This window comes from Blennius ocellaris (assembly GCF_963422515.1).
Source record: "Blennius ocellaris genome assembly, chromosome: 14".
NCBI lineage: Eukaryota > Metazoa > Chordata > Actinopteri > Blenniiformes > Blenniidae > Blennius > Blennius ocellaris.
The window spans coordinates 13,738,444-13,757,618 of NC_137663.1; the positions used below are offsets into that span (position 1 = coordinate 13,738,444).

Genomic DNA, 19,175 nt, shown 5'->3' on the forward strand with positions numbered 1-19,175 from the left:
TTTCATTCAACTGTAACTCCCAGACATCTGTATCATGTAAATCTGGAGAGGAGCTATATTTCCACACGTAAGAAAAATGCAAATGATGCAATTTCCAGTTCGATTCTCTTCATCGTTATATGTTCACCACACTGTTTGTTTCTTCAAAAGCACAGTTTTCTTTAAGCAACGATCGTAGTTCAATGTTATCACATTTATATCTGCAAAATGTGCTTGTTCAGTAGCTGTTTACCCCCAACATTTATGTGTGTACTTCTTTTGAGTGCAAACCAAAAAAAAAAAAAAATCTCCCCTCTCTGCTTCCTCAACAGACTGATGCAGCCTTGATGTATGATGCTGTGTTCATGGTTGCTGTTGCGTCCCAAAGGGCCACTCAGATGACCGTCAGCTCGCTGCAGTGTCACCGCCACAAACCTTGGCGATTCGGACCGCGCTTCATGAACCTCTTCAAAGAGGTCAGTGTAGACAAAGCGCAGAAACTTGTAAGATCACCAGCAAAACTGAGAAACTCTTTTGGTCTGACCACCATACATTTTTGATGAGTGTTTTTAACGCTTTCTTATCTACTTTTTAGATTTGTGATGCCACTATTGGCGGCACACGATTCCCAAAAACTGAATGTCAGATCATTTTATGTGATAAGATATTTTACAGATCTCCTTCACTGACAAGCCACACTCTGCCCCTGAACGCACATAACATGAAAATACACGGTATTTATGTACTTATAAGTTGAAAGCATGTGGCCCAGCCTGGCTGTCAGACTGGATGCCTACAGACAGAAATGAGGCCTTTGATGCACAAGTGTTTTGATCTCTTAAGTCTTAAATCCAGCAGAGGACCGTTGCCTGCCACGGAGAGGGAACATTATCATTCAGTCCCCTCACTCATATTTTCCTCTTTATGCCCCCTCCACCCTCATTCACTTGCTCTTTTTTTTCCCCCTCCTTTGCATCTTGGTGTCTCTCTCCTCATCGGTTCGCCTTTTTGTTTGCTACTGCCTTCCCTTTGAAGCATCTGTCTTCCTGTGCTATTCATCACTTGATAATTGCCTTTTTGATTGCAATAACCAGTAATATGTCTCTCACAACACTCAATTAAAAACCATTTCTGACAAGAGGGTGCAGACGACGAGGACACATCTTTCATTTTCACTGGCTGAAATTGAATGCCTGGCAATATAACCTGTGGTCCTCCCTCCACCCTTTTTTTTCTTTCTGGCTATTGTAGAACACAATAGATGATGTCTTTCTATAGCCAAAATTAACTCATTTACATTTTACAATAGCCCCACTTTTTCATCCAATGTGCTTCCTGCCCTAATAGAAAACACAGAAAAGAGGGTAATATACTGGATTATAAATGTTGACATTGAGTAAGAATATTTCAGCAACTGCAGAGAGGTTTTTCTAAAATGAATTCCCTATTTTTTACTTGCATGTTTTGACCAATCATTCCTATTCATGAATAATGCAGAAGAAAAAAAATACATCCTGATTGTGCTGCTCTGGAGGTCTGACTGTATTATGACCTCAATTTGAGCATTTTAACAAATTTTTCTTCTGAATGTTCAGGACTTTCTTGCTGAAAGGGGAAATTTAGCTTACTGCAATATGTAATTTTCAGTTCTCAGCATAAATCAGGGGAAGGTGCAGGAGTCTTGATGTTACTTTGCTCTGGTTTTGCTCTCACTATACACTTTGAGCTAAGTATGCATAGCTGTGCAACCTAACCTATTTTATGATATTTCTTCAGCAAACACTACAAAAAGAAGTCATTTTTCAGCTTTATTTACATTTCATTATGGTAAATAAATTCCGATTATAAGTAGGTAAGGCAGAAATGCAATCTAAAGCATAGGAAACGGTCCTCAAAATCATCCGACTTAAACAAAGCTGTGTATGGATGTTTTGCCTGTAATAAAAGCTAAAAATGAATAGCTTTTAGGGAATAGAGGCTGAAAATCTGATTCCTGAGTCAAGAATAGAATATAGCAGATGCAAATGAAGGTTTCCAAACTGTGACATCCTTATGAAGCACTGATTTAAAAAAGAAAAGAAAATACACAAATGTTTCCAGATGTGGCTCAAAGGTTTTATCTCTTTTTAATTTCCTGAAATTAAAGTAGCTATGCATCACAATTTAAGGAAGGTTCTTTTTTTTTTTGCATCTGTTTTAGCTGCAGGGGTTGTTCTCACTTCCTTTCACTTCCAGGATTAACAAAATATAGAATATGCCTTGAAGCGCATACAGCCTTAAGCTCAGGTGTAGTAGCTTATGTGCCCTCTCTCAGTATTCAGAAAGCTTTTTTTTTTTCAACTATTCACACCGTATGGATAAGTGATTTGATTCTGCAGGCAGAAAAAAAAAAAGATAAATAAATATATGATAAATATGAATCTTCACCATACTGCACAAGCATTTATATTAGAGCCCCTCGTTCCAGTCCAGGCTTGGGGGGGGGGGGGGGGGGCTTTCTATGGGGGGGGTTTAAATGAGTTAGATCTCCACTATAGAACACAATATGGTATTAAAAGTGGTAAATATGGCTAGCATGTTCATAAACCTTACTCATTGAAAGTGAACCACGGAACAACCTGTAGATATCTTGCATTATTCACCTGATGTGATTCACCAAGCCCTGTAGTCGGCTGTCAACATGGACCTACTTGCACTGCCTGGATTCCCCTCACTTTTCCACGGCTTCAATGAGGCTCCTTCACACACAAAGAACTCGGACGGCCTCCCACTCCTCTCTCCTTCTCCCGTTTTGTAGGCCCAGTGGGACGGACTGACAGGGCACATTGTTCTTAATAAGACAGATGGCCTGAGGAGGGACTTTGATTTGGACATCATCAGCCTCAAAGAGGACGGCACTGCCAGGGTGAGCACAGAGGCCTGGAACAGCCAATTACACCACTCACATGCTGCTTCCATGCTGGCTGATCCATTCCATTAAAGCTGTGTGTGTGTGTGTGTGTGTGTGTGTGTGTGTGTGTGTGTGTGTGTGTGTGTGTGTGTGTGTGTGTGTGTGTGTGTGTGTGTGTGTGTGTGTGTGTGTGTGTGTGTGTGTGTGTGTGTGTGTGTGTGTGTGTGTGTGTGTGTGTGTGTGTGTGTGTGTGTGTGTGTGTGTGTGTGTGTGTGTGTGTGTGTGTGTGTGTGTATAGTGTGTATAGTGTGTAAAAGATCTAGAAAAAGAGGTACTCTAGCAATTTAGTTCCCTATATTCCATCCACACATTTGTTTTTTGGTTTAAATTTGCCCAGTCGATATTAATAACTGCAATAAACTGATTATTTCTTTCCGCACTGTTTCTGCCTCTTGTTGCCCTCTTTGCAAAATCAAAAGGGTATCGTGACGGGCGGAAGTCGCCTCACGAAAAGGTGGATCAAGGTTTGTGCCAGTGCCTTGTTTGGTTGAAGCCTTTGTTATTTGCCCCCCCCCCCCCCCCCCCCTTACCTCAGTTCTCACTCTATATGCCACACACCTCCCTGCTCCTTGCCTTGTCAACCTTGTTTCTCTCCACTGATTTTGTGTACAGCAGTGCCATGTGTTTGACATTTCAGTTTTACCTCCCACTGTCTGAGTACAGGCGTTGCTCTGACACTTATCAAAACTTTTTCAGCAGTTTAGGGAAAATATAGATTTTGTACAATTATTTTTGTCCTTGCTTCCTTCCAAGTAACACCTAAAGTTTAATTTACTTTGATTAACGACTTTGATGAACAATTTGTTATTCAGAACTATTATAAGTAAAAAAACGAGGTGATACTGACATCCGGAACAAAAATAAATACTGATATCCCTTATAAATATTGTAAATGATAAATACATCATATCAATGAAATCTTTGTATAGAAATATACAGCTTAAATGTACTTGTGTCAGTCCTACACACAAAACATTGCATTTGTGACTTAAAAAAGCCCAACTTGATTCTCCCTTAATATGTCTCACAACGGTTTGGCCAATTTTATTGCCTATGGCTCAGTGGAAGTGTGTCACCATGGCGGTAACTGGCCAGTTGTGACTTACTAATTTAGTGAATTTACAAATGTTCACTCAAAACAACAGAGGTGTCAGAGACAAGAAAAATAAAAAGAATGAAATGTTAACATGTGTAATGAGACATCATGTTGTGCACTTAGTGCCATCATGGGTCAATCTTCTGTAGAAGCTGCACAGAGGGCCGAGCTGCTAAAATATTGAATTACTTTTGAGTACTTTGGTGTCAGTTACAATAACTCAAGGTGTGTTTAAATAACAAAACGCCCTGTTTTCATACTAACATTTTATCTCTGTAGATGTTAACGCTTACATTTTTGTACCAAATATATTTATATATTAATCTTTATATTATCTTGTATGCACAGTAGTAATCAAGGTCCCATTTATGCATTTGTACACTTGTTGTAGCTTGTCTAAAGAAATACTTAAAAGAATTGTTTTGTTTATCATCCACCTTAAATATGAACATTTATGCTCTTGCATACAAGACAGCTCATGATGATCACATGGTGCTCGAAAAATAGAAAAGTATTGTAATTCCTTCAAAATTGCTTAAATATTTCAAGCAAATCCTTCCTTTAACATTAAAGCCAAACAAATTGTTAAGGTCAAATAAGATGTTGCCAGTAGCTTCTTTTAAAAGTTCCTGTTTCACTACTTAATTTAATCTGACAGTGCACTGAAGACTGTAAATACTGCAGGACCAATAACCCATCGCGTTAGAGTCTCTGATGTGATTAGTAAAATGATTTCACCCACTCCAAATGCTGTTTATGATCACAAACCGCCTTGCTTTTCGCTCTCTGTCCGTCTCAGCCGTCAGACAGACAGGTATGTAGGCAGGCAGCAGCTGTCAAGGTGCAGAAGCAGTGATTTATGCAGCAATTTTAATTCCATTCAGTACTTTTAGACCTCAAAAGCTTCCCCTCAGAGGAAATACCACTATATGGTAAGCACATCACATAAAATCCCCACTTTATGGTCATGAAAAATGAATTATCAGTCCGTTGCAGTTGTGTTAGTTCTTGGTAGCTGAAGTGTTAAATACGCTCTGAAGAGGATGATGAGACTAAACAAAGTGAAAGTCTTCTGCGAAATAAAGTGTTTTCCCTTAAAGTTGTTGACTTCTGTTAGAAAAAAAAAAAAGTGGTTTTTTTTTCCCCCCTCAGGTTTTTTGGGCAGGCTGAGCTCTGCGGTAACGGTTCTCCAGCCTGATTTGGTTCTGGATGAGGATGAGCTTTAGGATTCATAGATAACATTTTACACACGGCATACGAGAGAGAATTCCTGTCAGTTTTTATAGCACACTTTGTTGTTGGGAGCTGCTCTGGTACGCATGATAAATTTGCAAGGCTATACACAGTAAATCTATGACTTTGAGGGCTAAAAGACCATCATTGCACGCATGCACCACATGGTCTTGTATTTTCACATTGATTTCATTGACTCGGATCAGATTACTTTATTACCAACAAACTGACTATTCATGCAGCAATTGTGTTTTATTCAATGATATTTCTAAAACTAACTTCAGTCTACAACATATCACAAGTGCTAGATTATGTGAAGCTGCACGATTTTAGACGAAAGTGCCCCTCACACTCACTCTGTTAAATTTATCTTTCAGACTGGGGACACTACAATTAATTAAATCTGACCCCATTCACAATTCTGCTCATCCGCTGTATCGAGAGATAAGACAGATTTATGGACTCCTGCAAAACGTGGACCCCTGCAAAAGTGCTATTGTGGAGATATAGAGTGTTTTTGGCAAATTTATAAGTAAGTGGATGTTCCATCTGTCTGAGTTAGTTAATAGAATAAGATAGAATCCTAAAGCAGAGTGAAAAGCACATTATCATTTGGAGGAGGTGATCTAACATTGGCCTTTTCTGAAGACCGAAATTGTGAAAAAAAGAGAGCATTGTCCATAGGGCTGTGTTTAATAGGAAGTAATGATGCATTCACTGCTACTCATCGTCTTCTGCAGTGGCCAACGTTATACCATTGCTCCTGATTGAACATATCAACATTGCTCAGAGTGGATTGTTAGCAGAGAAAAGCTTGTCTTTGCTGTCTCTACTCTTTAGTTCTCCCGACAATGAGGAGTAATAATTTAATGCTCTTAACTTTACTGCATCACTGTCATGGCCTCAGTTGATCTTTGCTCAGCCTTAAAGCGATAAGGGATTTGAAGGGGCCAAAATCCAGCTGCCAGGCGTTTGCTCTAATCTGATAACTGTCTGGATTATACCGCCGGGCGCGACAAACCGGACGGTCTTAATCACTGTAACTGTGATGGTACAGATGACAAACACCACACTGTTCTCTTTCGCCTTGACCCGCTCTGATTTTGCCCTTCTTCATTCATGTTGTCCGGTCCCTGCTGCAGTGATCTCCATTGCTTCCCGTGATGCTGAAGCAAACCTGGAACTCACATCTTTTTTGTCAATGTTTCTCAATGCTGTGAGTTGGTTTATTAAAAATACACCAAACGTATAAATTTACTCATTTGGATTCTAAATGAACAATTGCCAAGATACAATCTGTTTACAAGTCAACATTCACGTAAAATGATGCAAATTTAGTCTATTGAACCAACATCTGTAACTTTGGCATATGCAAAAGTGTAAGTATTTTTCTGCTGTGTTTTATTTGCTGGCTAGTACTATGTGGGCTTGCTTGATTAAATCTTTCTAATTTCACTTAAAATATGACGAGCTTTGTTGAAATTAGAGCACACAATCAAGAAACACTGTCTTGATCAGATCCACAAATATTCACCTGTTTGGTGATGTTACATTGGCTTTCTGAACTTTCTTATTGTGACGACTTATTTTCACTCGTGAGCCCACCACATGCACAAAATCCTGGGACACTTTGTTTCACAGGTGTCGTCATTAATGACAACATGTAAAGACAATTCTCAAATGCTGCGTTAGATGGGGTTGTGGTTAAACACTCTTGAGTCCAGGTTTGCTTTGGGGGCCTTTGTGTGGAGTTTTTGAATATGCACACAAGGCTTTTCTCTGAGGACTACAATTTTGTTTCACAATCCAAAAACATGCATTTGCGACCTATTTGTGCCACAATATGAGTTTGCGACATGTTGAGGATGTACCCTCACCGTTTTTGAAATCAGCTTCACTGTTATACAATATTGAAGGATTGCTAGATGGGGAATAGAAATACACTAATAAATTTCCAAGCGGACACTAGAGTAATGGAGAGATACAGTTATTTTAGGCTGATGTGTGTTTTATCTGGGGAATAGCTCATTGGGTGTTGGTTTATAAAGCTAATCAATCATAACAGTTTAATTAGCTACGAGTTTGTGCCGCCAACCGAATCACAGCCATCTTGTGTTGCTATTGCTGAAGAAGACATCTGAAATAATCATCTTACAGTTCTCTACCAGTGACTATTATTATGGGTTCCAGCCAACACAAACATGACTAAATGCAGAAAGAGCCTATTTAAATAAATAACCCATCATAAACAAAGCGTTGTCTTCACATATTGTGAGACTCGGTGTGCAGGCTGTACGTGCTGTGAGTCGCATGCATGGCTGCACACAGCAGGAGTGATGTAGGTTCGGCTCCAAAATGACTCAAAGCCTTTTCTTGATGCACACAATCTGTTTGGAGCTTCTTAGTTTTCAAATTCACTGTACATAAAATGAAGTTTTCAGCACTTTGCCTGGGATCATTGAAGCACAACTGAGCAAAGGGAACATGCTGGTGAATGGAGCAGAAGGTTGAATGAGAGCCAGTCGTGTCTTTGAATCTTTTTAATTTATTTTCATTTTTCTGTTTGCCGAATCAGAAAACATGATTAATAGACAATGTATCAGAGGAGCGTCTAATCTCCCATTAAGACTTGGAGACTAAATGCACTCTAGTCTTTTTGTAGGGTTGAAGAAACAATGACATTGTTTGTTTTGTTTGTTTTTTAAGCAGATGTGTTCACTAATGATACAAACAGCCAAATTCAAACCTCCTGCCTTAGAGACTCTTACAGCAGGAGTCAAATGCAGCATCAAAGCAGCAAATGTTTCAATGAGTCTGAAGCCGTGTTTGTCTTTCAGATTGCTGTGTGGAACTCGTACAAGGGGATGAACCTGACGGAGTCCAACCGAGACAAGAATAACAATGTGACAGACTCTCTGGCTAACAGGACTCTCATTGTCACCACAATACTGGTGAGGAGAAAACAGGAAGGTTAAATGGAGGACAACTTGGGGAGAGGCTCGGAGTACAAATGTGCCCAGGACAGATAAAAAGCAAAATAAGAAACATGAAACAACAAATCTTTTATTTTTCTGTATAGGAAAATCCTTATGTGATGGTGAAAAAGTCTGAAAAAGAGTTGGTTGGCAACGATCGCTATGAGGGCTACTGCCTGGACCTGTTAAAAGAACTATCCAACATCCTGGGTTTTACGTACGAAGTCAAACTGGTGGCTGATGGGAAATATGGAGCCCAGAATGACAAGGGAGAGTGGAACGGGATGGTCCGGGAGCTGATCGACCACGTGAGTGTTACACTGACTCAAGTACACAAAGCATAGACACTTTAAAGTCTGGGAAATTTAACTTGTATATGAAGCGTAAACATGTTTGAAGGGAACATTTTGCATTTTGTTTTAGATTATTTTTCTTATATGTTATCTTTTGCTTGATGCACCAAAGGGTGCAGGGGAAAAAAGATGTCAGTTTATACACCATGAACAGGTTTTCAGTGGAAACGTTTTTGTGACATCATGGTGACATCACAGCATGGAACCTTTAGAATGCAGGCCAGAAGTTGGTTGGTGATCACAGCCTACCAGAGAAAAGCCATACAACCCCCTGGGCCTTCTGAAGAGATGAGCACAGTGAAAAAACTCAGCTGCAGCTGGTGAGACAGAAGGACCTCAAAGAGATGTTTATTAAGAAGGAGAAAGAAACAAAGACGGAGCTGGAGAAACTGCAGACATGCTGTGATGTTGAAACTCTCAGCACCGTCGAGCCAGCTTCTCAAGGTGCACAACAGAAACAAGCAGAAGGAAAAGAATGAGCTGCACAACGATTATGAAATGCTGAAGCTCATGGGATCAGCCATCAGACATGTTCTCTGAGCTGTAGGCCGAGAAAGAAAAGAACCAGACTTTTTTTGTGTTTTGTATTTGTAAAAAAAAGTGTAGGGGTGCTATGAGGTGTAGGGGGTGAGTCATTTTGCCAGAGACATTCGCAATATCCATGAAATATTACATTTTCCACCACTTCTAATGTGTGTACAACAATTCCGGCTGTAAATAAAAAAAAAATAAAAAAAGAAGAAACTATAATGATACTTTCTTGCATTCCAAATACAGGTGGGTAGGGACCAATTGTACAATGTGACATTATAAAAACAGTGAATATCAAATAGAACATTGTGTGTACTTGTGAGTTATGAATAGCTCTTATGGTGCGATAACTTCCTTTCAACAATGCGGTATGTTGTGAATGTCTTACGATAAATAAAATATGAGTATAAGTAACTTACAAGCTATACTTCCTATTTTTGTTTATTCTTGAGGCATTGTTATTTGAAGTAAGGATGTATAAAACACTAAACATTCTCCTTCTTTGCATTTGACATATCTTGGTTTTAATATAACCCACTGCACTCACATTCTTTGGCGGAGAAAAAAAATATTTGCTCCATTAATCTCCTGCTGTTTTATCACCATATTAATCTTTTTTTTTCCTCCAGTATAAACCACCAAAGCTAATATATCACTTGGATCCTATTGCATGGATATGCGTATTTGTGAGCCCTTAGTAATGCTCGACTTTTTCAGGTTGCTGATCTTGCTGTGGCGCCCTTGACCATCACGTATGTTCGAGAGAAAGTCATCGACTTCTCCAAGCCTTTTATGACCTTGGGCATCAGCATCCTGTACCGGAAGCCTAATGGCACCAATCCTGGAGTGTTCTCCTTTCTTAATCCGCTGTCTCCGGACATCTGGATGTATGTGCTGCTCGCCTGCACAGGGGTCAGCTGTGTTCTTTTTGTGATTGCCAGGTAAGAGAATATGATTAGGTGTTGAATTGAAAGATTTTCTCGCTGAGGATAGAGTGTGAACTGTACAGATGGCATATCACCAAATCCTTCACAGTTTTGTCTGTTGTTAATATATATGAACATTTAAAGAAAATACCAACAGACATGCCTGATGTTTCAAACGCAGATGACGAGAATCATAAAAAATAACGTATGCTTTCAACTCTTAGCTGGACTTTATTTTATTTCTTGTGTTACTTGGAATGTAAATCTAAAATGTCTTCAAGTCCTTCGCAGGTGGTTCATAAATTTCCTGCAAGCAAGTTGCAATTCATAACCGTGAAGTGAAGATCTAAATTTCACTGACCTATTGCACATTATCACAGCTATAGATTCACTGGTGGGATGTGCAGATGTGAAGTAATGGTCTTCATCAGTGCTTCAAGTTGGCTAGTGAGCAATTATACTTCCATTTATTAAATGTATTTCCCTAATTCTGTCCTTTCTCTTATGGTCTTGCAGGTTTACGCCATATGAGTGGTACAACCCACATCCATGCAACCCATCCTCGACTCTAATACAGAACAATTTCACATTACTCAACAGCTTTTGGTTCGGCATTGGAGCGCTCATGCGGCAAGGTATTTAATGATTTCAGTTCATGTCATTATTAATCATTCTGATTTTCACTGGGGACAGCGATTTGTTTGTTGTTTGCATTACTCCACAATTGATTCTGACATCCATTGCCATGTCAACTAAGAAATGTTTAAACGTTCACAAAAACAGAAATTTGCAGAAATTCCTCTCTACATGAGGACAGAAGCTAATACCTGTTTGTTCTTGGCAAAGTGAGCAAAGGTTGTAAAACTGAAACAATCACTTTCTACTCAAGAGATTATCAGTAATATCCATGTTTACACCCCATTATTTTTCTCCCATCTTATGCATGCACACCATCCAATAATGTTTGACAAACGGAGTTCACATACAAAACATAGTATGGTGAGAAGGTCTCCACTTCCAGTCTGAGCTACGTTGAGCTTTAGGGTCTTCCTATGCAGATGTCTTCACCAGTTTAGTGCGTGAGCTTTATGTGCATTCCAGTTTCCTTCAACAGTTCAAAATAGATGCATTTGAAGCTAATTGGTCACTGGTGTGATTGTATCTGACCTGTGTACTCTGGTTTTGTCAGCCGGAATCTGTGACTTGTGAGCCCACAAAGTTGGATTAAATGCTATAGAAGATGAGTGGATGGAGTTCCTAAGGTTATTGATTAGTTTACACTGAGTTAAAATATGAATTAAAGTTCCCTGAAGTCAGATGTTTCAAGTCCAGGCTGTACTCTGATGTTTCTCTATTGCTCCCGTCGTACTCAAGACTACGGCTGAATGATTTTGTTTCTTCAGTGTGAACGAGTCAGATTGCTTCATTGGTGATCATGAAACCACTGTAACTTTTGTTGGTTTTCTAACTCTGTACTTTATCAGTGAGGTGTCTGTTGTTCGCTCACTATCCTCTCAACTGTTTCAGCTGCAGCAGGCAGATGTTTTTTCTCTTCGAAGTTTTGACGACCCTATTTGTTCGGGACCTGCCCAGGTTTCTATTTTCCAACAGATAAGAGCTTCGAGGTGAATGTGTGACTCCAATTTGTTCAGCAACAAGCAACAGGAAAGTCTCCTGGCCTTCTCCTGTAGAGCTGTTTCATGATCTCCACGCACAGCAGTAAAGACTGGACTGACACTGTAAACTCAGATTAATTCAAACACATCAATATTGCCTCCCCTTTTTCCCCTTTCCGTGTAGCCTGGATCTCGTTTTTATGAATTCCAGCCAAATCCTTTTAGAAGAATTATGATGCACTTCATGGAGACTTGACGTCCCTGAAGGCGGGAGATTTGGGAGAGATAAGTTGGACACGCCCGCTTGGATGACTAGCAAACCTACTGACAACATAAGTCCAATAAAAAAAGAAATAAATAAACATGTTACATTCTTCAAAACTGCGACGTCACTTGTATATAGAACAAGAAAGTGGAGCCTTTATATAATTTGAAGGAATAGATTTTTGTTGATCTTTAAAGCAGGTTACTGAATAAAACATTTGTGTCCTGGTGGACTTTATATGAAAACCCCTTTCAAATTACGTGCTCTTATGAAACATGAGCTCAGCGAGGGTTTTAAAGTCTATATCCTCTATATGCTCTAAGCTGGGAGTCTCAGGGTTCTATCCTGTGTTTCATGTCCACATGTCCATAGTTGTCCAGTTAATGTGTTCCAGCTTGGTGATTCACAGTGACTGTGAGATTGCAGAGGAAAGCTGTGGGTTTCTTCTCAAAGCTTTGAAAAAATACATTAATAAAAAAACAAGTCTTCATTTTATGTAAAAAAAAAAAAAAAAAAAAAGATTTAAAATACAACACGTGTAGTTAAACCTGGCACATTAATTATGATTACCACATTCCTCTTTGTGGAAATCAGTTTGTTTTGTTCCTTTTTATCTGCAGGGAGAAGAAAAGATAAAACACTGTGCCTTTCTGCTTGCACAGTTTTATATTCCATTACATTTTGGCTGGATATTTTACCATTTTTCTCTGCGTTCTTTGGTTTTGTCTGTCAGAGCTGGGTCCTGTAATTTGTAATGCTGGGTCCTGTAATTTGTAATGCTATGTTAGCTTTTTCACACTGAGCTATATTTTACCAGCTTTGAGTCAAATAAGTAACGCTGAGGCGGAAATGGTACATGCTGTCTAAGTCAAATTTTATATACATTTCTGGCGTTAATTTGAATCTTCAGTTGATCTATTTGGGTAGTTTGTGTTCAAGATGTTGGCACTTTTTGCATTTTAATTGACATCACATCAATATTCAGAACCACAATCCCAAATATGGTTCAACCACAATCCTCCATTTGTCTTTATTTATCTTTTCTGGAAAGAAATCCCAACAAATGTTTAAGTAATTTGTAAATGTTGTCTTCTTTTTAAGGCTCAGAGCTGATGCCCAAGGCTCTTTCGACTCGGATAGTTGGCGGTATCTGGTGGTTTTTTACCTTAATCATCATCTCCTCATACACGGCCAACTTGGCTGCCTTCCTCACCGTTGAACGAATGGACGCGCCCATCGATTCAGCAGACGACCTGGCAAAACAGACCAGGATTGAATATGGGGCGGTGAGGGATGGATCCACGATGACCTTCTTTAAGGTAAGCCCAATTTGCACTCCTTTCCAGTTAAATACCTTCCTTTCCGTGTGAATATGTAAATGTTGCCCCACAAACAGTAGTGCTTCACTGCGAAGTTAACAGTATTGAATGAGAGGATTGATCATATTACTTATTTGTTTTAACACCACAGAACAGATGCACTTTACGACAAAAATAGTTCTCGTCTCAAAGTTTTTTGGACTGATTACTTTTGTTGTGGAAGTTTGCTGTTTGTGATTTCATGTGTAACAATGTCTTATTCACTTTACCTCAGGGTGCCCAATTTAATCTCAGTAGGGCAAAACAAGCAAAAATGAAAGTACAACAAACTTATAGATACAGATAAAATGTTTCCTAAGCAATGAAGTGCAATTACATCCTCAAAATTTCATGTTCTCAAGTATTGAATGATTGAATAGTAATATCATCCGCCTGATACATTTTTGTCCAAGATGTCTGCTCCTTTCTCATAGATGTGTAGTTTGATAACGGACCATCCGATTGAGTTCCAATCTACTCTCAAATACTCTGAAAAGTTAGTGTGAGTCAGCAGCAGAGTAGTTTCACTTCATAAAATGATGGTTGTCTGGGTTTCCTGTGCCACTATCCCTGCCACCCTGTATTTTTGCCAAAAACCCTATTGAAACGAAAAACAAATCTCAAAGAGACAGAGGAAGAGGCACTTACTTTGATGACACTCAGCTTGGAGGCGCCATGAAATGAATATATGAGGGGAAGTGGAGAAGATGCGCATTAGGGCCACTTGTGCTTTTCTTTTCGAGTGTCTCTGTTGACGTTAAACATATGTTACCCTTATTAGTTGATATTATATAATGCATCAGTGTGAAGGTGTCTCCGAGCGGGGCTGTCACTTCCTCGCTTCACAGCCACCACCTCTCCTTGCATCCTGTGGCTCAGCAGGGGTGATCCATGCGGGGCTTTATCCTCCCAGATTGCAGCCAGTGATTACGGCTGCCTGGATAGGAAGAAGCAGGCCGTGTTGATGGCTCGAACAAATTGAATCAGCTGGAGGAGATTTAGAACACAGCTGTCCCATTTTCTCCGACTGAGAAAGGAAATCTCACACACACACACACACACACACACACACACACACACACACACACACACACACACACACACACACACACACACACACACACACACACACACACACACACACACACACACACACACACACACACACACACACACACTGAAACTAAGAGTCGCACTCAACCTGTCTTATGAACGCGTATGTATTCATGACAGGATTTAAAACTTAGTTAAGTGCATGTTCTTTGTGTGTATGTGCAGCCATAATCACCAACAGTTTGTTTCACAGTTTGTTTCACATCCTATTCGTGGTCTTTCTAGAAATCCAAGATCTCCACCTACGAGAAGATGTGGGCCTTCATGAGCAGCAGGAAGAACACTGCATTAGTTAAGAATAACAGGGAAGGTATCACGCGGGTCTTAACGACAGACTACGCCATGCTGATGGAGTCCACCAGTATCGAGTACATCAGCCAGAGGAACTGCAATCTCACCCAGATAGGAGGTCTCATTGACTCCAAGGGCTATGGAGTGGGGACACCTATTGGTAAGGAAAATGGCACAGCTCTTTTCGCAGCCCCCATGAACAATAACATGTGAATTTTGCTACAGATGCCAGCTGACGATGGGCTAAAGCAGGGTACACCCTGGACAGAAACCACTACATTGCCACCTAGCTTATATTTGAAATCAGATTTTTTTGGACGACCTGGTAATTTCAGCACAGCAAGACTCTCCAAAGGTTGCAAAAACTTTCTTGCATTCATCATTTGTTTTCTGTGGAAAACTGGATGCATTCAGGCCGTTGGCCAAAATAAGCCATAAACGTGTGCATGCTCGCAGGCTTCACTAAGAAAATTAACATTCACGGAAGGTCTCCCCTCACAGGAATATAATTTTAATAGAACTTCTGTAAATACAGACCTTGTGAGAAAGGGGGAGAAATTTTATCTAGTTTGAAACTTGCATTTTTATTCTGCTGCTACTTCGTGTCCTGAACATGCTCGCACACACCCGTCAGAAAGTCCTGCCAGCTGTTCTGTGCAAATGTTCGTTTAAGATTATAGTCTGCTTTGTTGGCTTCAGAACTTAAACTGGAAGCAAATCAACCTGCTGGACGATGTTTGCAGGCATTGCGAGAGGATATTAATCTGAGTGTCTTTCCTGGGTTTTCTTGAGATGTTTTGCCAGTCGCTGCACATACGCTTACACACATGTATGTCCGCTTAAAGATTCCAAGAACATTGTTTAACAGAAGAAACTGCTCAAACCAAATAGTGTAATCGTGTTAATTATGTAGCTTAAAAAAGGTTGTACTATCAGCATAGATCAGGAAGAAGAGGTAAAAGAAGTGATTCAGATTAGAGAAAAACGATTGTATCAGAAAGTCTGGTTTCATTCATTCAGCTCTGCAGAGAGTGCTCATCCATAGAGTCTACAGTACTCCAAATAGTTGATTTGGCACTTATCTCTCATATACTGTAAATTTTAGCTGTGTTTTTAAATGGAACAAGTATTTGTCTTTGGTGTTTGTTTTGTTTTTAAATTTAATTTGCAGAATGGTGTAGAAGTTAACAACATTTCCTTATAAAAAGGAGGTCTAATCTCATAGTCTGGGTTGGATTTTTTTTGTGTGCTTTCTGTGTGGAGCTTGCAGATGCTTAACTGGAAGATTGGTTTTGTAAAACGGTGTGTATCAGAACCAATCCTTCCATAAACTGACTTTTTGTAGTTGTTTGGTGTGTTTGGCTTGAAGTTTCCCCCCCCATGCAGAAACTATACAAGCTCAGTTTTATGTTAAAGACATGCGTACACAGTGACTGCACCCTGCTGTAATAACCGGAGGCTGATGCCTTCAAGGCAGAAGGACAGGCGTGGCTGTTCCTGGGCTGACAAGTGACTCTATAAGTGAGTTCCATCCAAGCCTTCTGTCAGCAGATCTACCTCCTGCTGGATGTGGTATGTGGAGAGGTTTGGAGAGCAGCAGTATGTCAGGGGCAGAAATGAAGATGATGGTGTGAATTTATGAGGCATATCAATGGGGCATTTAATGGTGTCTGTCAATTAAGACTGGCAAGCAAATAATGTATTTTGTTCACCTTCTCTACAGGCTCTCCATACAGGGATAAAGTGACAATTGCCATCCTCCAGCTGCAGGAGGAAGGAAAGCTGCACATGATGAAGGAGAAGTGGTGGAGAGGAAACGGTTGTCCAGAGGAGGACAACAAGGAGGCCAATGCCTTGGGCGTGGAAAACATTGGAGGCATATTTATCGTGCTGGCTGCCGGCCTAGTTCTCTCTGTGTTTGTGGCTATTGGAGAGTTCATCTACAAGGCCCGCAGGAATGCTGACATCGAAGAGGTGAGTGAGGATCTGAATTACTGTTCTGCTGTGTGATCATGACAAATAACGGATAAATGGGGTGCTGCAAGCAGAGTAAAACCTTTCACTGAACTCCAAGAGTGTTGGCAAAGAATGGACTTCATTCAGTTGTATTTCGTCAGTTCCTTACTGACTGAGAACCAGCTGCTCCTTTTCGGTTATTGATTGATGATGAGTTATGGTCAGTTACAAGTTCTCAGTGTGTGAATTTATATACAAGTTATCAAAAAGTAATGGTAAGAAGAACATCAAGCTTTTAACAAAGCACAACAGCACCATTCACATGTTTGGCTTTTATTTGTTTCTCTTAATTTTTTCATGTCTTTCTTTTCTTTTTCATATTTCATTTAATTTCGTATCAGTTTATGATTTTTGTTTTTGTTTTCAAAAGCCAGTTCACGTCTTTTTTGTGTTTTCTCCTCCATTCCCTCTTCTTTGCATCAGGCGTTTTGTTTCTTTTACGGGGTGCAGTCCCGTCAGTTTCAGCGCCGTGGCTCCACCTCCTCCTCGGGCACCTCCTTATCTACTGATCTGGAGAGCGGCAGGCTGCTGGGGGATGACACAGAGTAGCCATGGCAGCACATTCACATCACATTTTCACTCTAGGCAATAGGTTTGTAACTAGGTGTCCTTCTCTGTGCTCTTATTCAAAATACCCCCACAACATCTAAACCTTCACCGACATGCATTCACCCTCAACCAAATCCCTAACCATGGTAACCTTTGTAGCTCCCATAATTGACCCCCTTGCTTCCAGTTTTACCTGAAAACAATGTGTTTTGTATTGTGTTGAATGATCCAATCATCATTTCAGTGATCTCAGGCACCCTTCTTTCAGCTACAGAAATGGGAAGTGATTCTTTTCATTTATTTTTCCTTGATTTTAGTCTTTCTGTTATTCAGCCAGTTACAAAAAGACGAAATGGGCAAATTATTATCAATACTAAAAAGAAATGAACACAGGGTTTATTGCAGGATCAGGCAGTATTTGAATTGTAAGTCAACAAGCTGACTCCATGAAGGGGATCTATTAACTTATCGCATAAAGATGTGTGCATCAAAAGTGAAGTATCATTAAAGAAGAAATGGTCTTGAGCTGCAATGTAAAATTGATGCAGAGAACATTTGAGACATTTGGTGAGTTGTCTTAACTGTGAGTTCTACTTTTTTATTTATTTATTTTTTAATTTTAATTAAAATACCTGCATAGTTTTTAAAGTACAGCATCAGAACTGGTGCTAAGCTGTTATGTTGTATCTGGTTAAGGACCCCCAAACTTACAGCATAGCCACAGTAGACGTTTGGGTATACACTAATTGCCTTTTGGGAAATCAAAAGATAGAAGAAGTTATTTAAATATTTTCCCTGTCATTAACTTGTTGGTCAACTGATTTGGTTGACTGAAAGTAGGATAAGGATGACTGAGTTAAGATGTCCCCTGACGCAACCCAGGCTGAAAGTGAAGTTGCAGTTTCATGAATTAACTCTGGTGTCGACAGAATGTTTTAACCTAGGTAATGATTGACGGGAACATGGAGGAATATACACTTCAGAGGTTTTCTCTGCTTCTTTGGACAAGATGGTCTCAGTCACCCAAAAGTGAAACGTACTCCCAGTTCTCATGAGTCTGTAATTGTGAGGAATTTGAAATAAGTTAGTTTCAATGTTAAATTGAAACTTATAGCCAACTGAACGTGATTCAGTTTCTTACAATATTCCACTAGTTCCATCAAGTCGGAAAATGAAAGGCAAAGGTTGTCCATGTTCCTGGAAGGTAAAAGCAAACAGACAACAGATGTGTTACACTCATTGTAGAGATGAGGGGAAAAAAGGCAAATAAATGCATTGTTCAAAGCTTTGTAATATTCTGCAGAACTTTTTTTTAAAATTACAGATAGCTTTCTCTTTGACAAGTTTCCATAATTACCATCAGACCATAGAAAACACTATCCTTCTTTCACCTGTGTAATCTAATTTTATGATGAGAGTCGTTGATGTTTTATCATCTTGTTTAACAAGTTATTAGATGATATCCTCACAGTTAGCCGAAGCTGCACTACCAGAGCTTTATACTTTATTAAACCTTTGTATTGCTGCTGTATTCAGTCATTTAATGACTAATCGAGTTAACATGCACATTTTTCTTTTATCATCTTGGCGAATTCAGTCCTTAAAATTGTTTGCCATAGTCCTTTAATGCTGTAATGAATTAGTTGGAAATGAGGTTTAGTTCTGTCATCACCCTGTCTTTATTTGGTTATGTCTTTGGCAGTGCATGTCTTTTAGTGCCGTTATGGAGGAGTTGGGCATCTCCCTGCAGTGTTACAAAGGCATCCGGAGGAGGTCGCGACCCCACAGTGGAGCGAGGTCAACTTGCATCTTCTGTCAACCAAAACGGGCTCTGAAAAGGGAGGAAGAGAGTCGAGACTCCAGCACTTGAGCGTTGGACATAGAAAGTGAGGGAACCGAGAGCTCTTTCGGATGACTTTCGATT

The 19,175-nt window shown here is 39.8% G+C and overlaps 1 protein-coding gene across 1 annotated transcript in view; it reads left to right on the forward strand.

Moving 5' to 3' along the window:
- Nucleotides 1-19,121, forward strand: part of LOC308139224 (glutamate receptor ionotropic, kainate 1-like) — a gene marked incomplete at both ends in the record, with an annotated part of 31,979 nt that extends 12,858 nt beyond the window's left edge. The window contains 11 exons of the mRNA XM_080508575.1: nt 312-455; nt 2,777-2,884; nt 3,349-3,393; nt 8,096-8,209; nt 8,338-8,541; nt 9,835-10,058; nt 10,560-10,678; nt 13,026-13,243; nt 14,621-14,846; nt 16,410-16,660; nt 18,954-19,121. Coding sequence (XP_080364701.1) covers nt 312-455; nt 2,777-2,884; nt 3,349-3,393; nt 8,096-8,209; nt 8,338-8,541; nt 9,835-10,058; nt 10,560-10,678; nt 13,026-13,243; nt 14,621-14,846; nt 16,410-16,660; nt 18,954-19,121 — 1,821 coding nt within the window. The remainder of the gene's footprint in view (nt 1-311; nt 456-2,776; nt 2,885-3,348; nt 3,394-8,095; nt 8,210-8,337; nt 8,542-9,834; nt 10,059-10,559; nt 10,679-13,025; nt 13,244-14,620; nt 14,847-16,409; nt 16,661-18,953) is intronic.
- Nucleotides 19,122-19,175: the final 54 nt, after the last annotated feature.